We start from the raw sequence: 4,217 nt of genomic DNA, 5'->3' as shown, positions 1-4,217 counted from the left end.
TCACTGCACTGATTGGCCGAGCCGTTGTCTGATTGACAGCCCTATCTGGAACAGTCGCGAAGCTTTTCCTTAGGCCGCCTCTCACAGCACTGATTGGCCGAGCCGTTGTCTGATTGACAGCCCTATCTGGAACAGTCGCGAAGCTTCTCCTTAGCCCGCCCCCTCACAGCACTGATTGGCCGAGCTGTTGTCTGATTGACACCGCCATCTGGTAGGCTCGCGAAGCTTCTCCTTTCCTATTGACGTAATTGACCAACCCACCGCCTCTGATTGGACAGTGCTCTCTCGGGCTGGAAGCCTCGGGAAAGTTCTGCGGCTCGGGTGTCTCACGATTGGCTGTTTGTGCGGGGAACGCTCGGGAACCTTCGGGAAAGTTGCTAAGCGACGTGATAAGCATAACGAGGACCGCTCTGCGATTGGCTGGAAGTGGCGTGACGTCCCCGCACAGGAGATAAATATATGGAAGTTTAGTAGAGCTATGTGACAGTCTACACAGAGTGTAATATCATCATCCATAGACTGGAGAGAAGAGAGCGGATACACAGCGATCATATCACAGCCTGTGATCACTGAGAAGAATCCTTCACTACAACACTCCATTATTACTTCCAGAGACATGGCACCTAAAGGAGTGGCGATTGGCATTGACCTGGGCACCACCTACTCCTGTGTGGGGGTTTTCCAGCATGGCAAGGTGGAGATCATCGCCAACGACCAGGGGAACCGCACCACCCCCAGCTACGTGGCCTTCACTGACACCGAGAGACTGATCGGAGATGCCGCCAAGAACCAGGTGGCTCTGAACCCCCAGAACACCATCTTTGATGCCAAGAGGCTGATTGGGCGGAAGTTTGATGACCTCATAGTGCAGTCTGACATGAAGCACTGGCCCTTCCAGGTGGTGAGCGAAGGAGGAAAGCCCAAGGTCAAAGTGGACTATAAGGGAGAGATGAAGACCTTCTACCCTGAGGAGGTCTCCTCTATGGTGCTGCTGAAGATGAAAGAGACAGCAGAGGCGTACCTGGGCCACCCGGTCACCAACGCCGTCATCACCGTTCCAGCCTACTTCAATGACTCTCAGCGCCAGGCCACCAAGGATGCCGGGGTAATCGCTGGACTCAATGTGCTGAGAATCATCAATGAGCCAACAGCAGCAGCCATCGCCTATGGCCTGGACAAAGGGAGCCGTGGAGAGCGCAACATCCTCATCTTCGACCTGGGAGGTGGCACCTTCGATGTCTCCATCCTCACCATTGATGACGGCATCTTTGAGGTAAAAGCCACAGCGGGTGACACTCATCTGGGTGGGGAGGACTTTGATAATCGCATGGTTAACCATTTTGTTGAGGAATTCAAGCGCAAGCACAAAAAGGACATTAGTCAAAACAAGAGGTCCCTGAGGAGGCTGAGAACAGCCTGTGAGAGAGCCAAGCGCACCCTGTCCTCCAGCACCCAGGCTAGCATTGAAATTGACTCTCTCTATGAGGGCATTGACTTCTACACCTCCATCACCAGAGCCCGCTTTGAGGAACTGTGTGCCGATCTCTTCCGTGGCACCCTGGAGCCCGTTGAGAAGGCCCTGAGAGATTCCAAGTTGGACAAATCACAGATTCATGAAATTGTCCTGGTGGGGGGCTCTACACGTATTCCTAAAGTACAAAAACTGCTGCAGGACCTCTTTAATGGAAGAGAACTCAACAAGAGCATCAACCCAGATGAAGCTGTGGCCTATGGGGCTGCTGTTCAAGCTGCGATCCTGATGGGAGATAAGTCAGAGAATGTGCAGGACTTGCTCCTACTAGATGTGGCTCCTCTTTCCTTGGGCTTGGAGACAGCCGGTGGGGTCATGACTGTCCTCATCAAACGTAATACAACCATTCCTACCAAGCAGACTCAAGTCTTCACCACCTATTCAGACAACCAGCCCGGTGTCCTCATTCAGGTGTATGAAGGCGAGCGAGCCATGACCAAAGACAACAACCTCCTAGGGAAATTTGAACTGAGTGGCATCCCTCCTGCTCCCCGAGGAGTGCCACAGATTGAAGTCACATTTGATATCGATGCCAATGGCATCCTCAATGTATCAGCTGTGGACAAGAGTACTGGCAAACAAAACAAGATTACAATTACGAACGACAAAGGTCGTCTAAGCAAAGAGGAAATTGAGAAGATCGTGCAAGATGCAGAGAAATACAAAGTTGACGATGATGCACAACGAGAGAAAATTGCTGCCAAGAACTCTCTAGAATCTTATGCCTTCAACATTAAGAGCATGGTGGAAGATGAGAACATGAAAGGCAAGATAAGTGAGGAGGAGAAAAAGCTAATCTCTGAGAAGTGTACAGAGACCATTGCCTGGCTGGAGAACAACCAACTGGCAGAGAAAGATGAGTACACCCATAAGCAGAAGGAGCTGGAAAAGGTGTGCCAACCCATCATCACCAAGCTGTACCAGGGAGGCATGCCAGGCTCTAGCTGTGGTGCTCAAGCCAGGCAAGGCACCAGCTCAGGACCTACAATTGAAGAAGTAGATTAAAAAGGACACTGTATTAAAAAGACTGGACTTTTACTGCACTTTACACACAAATTTATAAAGACTTTTCTCAGGGGTAGATATTTCTTATTTATGTTTACTGTTTTTCTTTCTATCCTTGTTGTTTTTTTTTTTGTGATGCTTACATGTGTGCATGAATAGGAAAATGTCAAACAAGTCACATGCAAGTTTTTATTGGAAGATTTTTTTTTTAAGCTTTATTATTTAATAAAATGTTTTCAAAATATATAACCTCTGATGTGTTGTTTGTATAAATTGTTTCTAGTGTTCAAATAAATACAAAACCCTTTTAGTTTGGGTGGGGAAGGGACAAGTATCTTGTCATTTTTTCCCTCACTTGTTGACAAGAAGGCCCAATAGACAGAGCAATAAAATATTTTATTATATATATAATATATATAAAAAATATATATATATATATATACATACATACACAAGAGAATTGTTTCAGGTTTCCCTGTTGTCTGTGCTGCACTGTACCAGTGTCTTTATTATTTTCCTTTAGACTATTAGTGTCACTGGGATAAAAAGGGAAAGAAAATCACCAGAGCGACACCAGACAGCAGTGAAAGCCTTTAAAATTAGTAAAACAAAATGTATTTACTAAAAGTAAAGTGTATACAAACCCTAAGAGCCGGTTCACACTGGGGCGGCACGACTTCGGGGGCCACTCGGCAAGGCGTCCTGAAGACGACTTCAGAGGCGACTTGCAAAATTACTTCTGTATAGAAGTCAATGCAAGTCGCCCCCAAAGTCGTACAAGAACCTTTTTCTAAGTTGGAGCGACTTGCGTCGCTCCTATTAGAACGGTTCTATTGAATAGAATGGGACGCGACTTGTCAGGTGGCTGAGTCGCCTGACGAGTCGCCCCAGTGTGAACCGGCTCTAACAATGAACTTGTTTTCTTTTGTCTGTTGCACACTGATGTTTTTAATGTGGCTGTTAGGGGCATCTGTGTTTTGTTTTTGCCTCCAAAGGCAGGGCATGTTAGATTTTGGGGGTTATTTATGAAAGGCAAATCCACTATGCACTACAAGTGCAAAGTGCACTTGAAATTGCACTGAAAGTACACTTGGAAGTGCAGTCGCTGTAGATCTGAGGGGGACATGCAAGGGAAATAAAAAACAGCATTTTAGCTTGCACATGAAGGGATGATAAAATCAGCAGAGCTTCCCCTTATTTCAGATCTACCCCTCAGATTTACATTGACGGCACTTCCAAGTGCACTTTCAGTGCACTTTGCGCTTGTAGTTTGCACTTGTAGTGAAAAGTGGATTTGCCTTTCGTAAATAACCCCCTATGTGTCCTTGCACACATAGGCGTTTAGAGGCAGAAAAAAAAAAACACAGCAACCACTACAATGAGCCAGAGGCATTTTGGCAGAAAAAAATGTTTTATGCGTCTAAATGCACACTAATGCTAGGCCCGTTGAGCGTTAATTAATTTCAATGACCAGAATTAAATATTATTTTGGCCAATGAAATTAATTAACACCCACGTGATTGACACGCCTAAACACATTTACAAGCATCAAGCGTTTTTTTTTCTGCAAAAAACACAGCTGCCAAGAGGAAAGGTGTATAAGGCTGGATTCTCACCTATGCATTTTTAGTGCTTTTTGCAGATTTGCATTACATGGTTTCCTATGGAATACGTTCTGTAG

General features: G+C 46.1%; 1 protein-coding gene across 1 annotated transcript; it reads left to right on the top strand.

The window, feature by feature from the left end:
- The first annotated feature begins 370 nt into the window (after positions 1-370).
- Positions 371-2,756, top strand: LOC120913507 (heat shock 70 kDa protein). The gene has a single exon (XM_040323479.1). The coding sequence runs from the start codon at positions 617-619 to the stop codon at positions 2,534-2,536; it is 1,920 nt and encodes a 639-aa protein (XP_040179413.1). The 5' UTR covers positions 371-616; the 3' UTR covers positions 2,537-2,756.
- The last annotated feature ends 1,461 nt before the right edge of the window (positions 2,757-4,217 follow it).

The sequence above is a fragment of the Rana temporaria genome, chromosome 9, assembly GCF_905171775.1.
Source record: "Rana temporaria chromosome 9, aRanTem1.1, whole genome shotgun sequence".
Classification (NCBI taxonomy): Eukaryota; Metazoa; Chordata; class Amphibia; order Anura; family Ranidae; genus Rana; species Rana temporaria.
The sequence above is the reverse complement of the archived record's forward strand: the minus strand, read 5'-3'. Positions and strand labels throughout refer to the sequence as shown.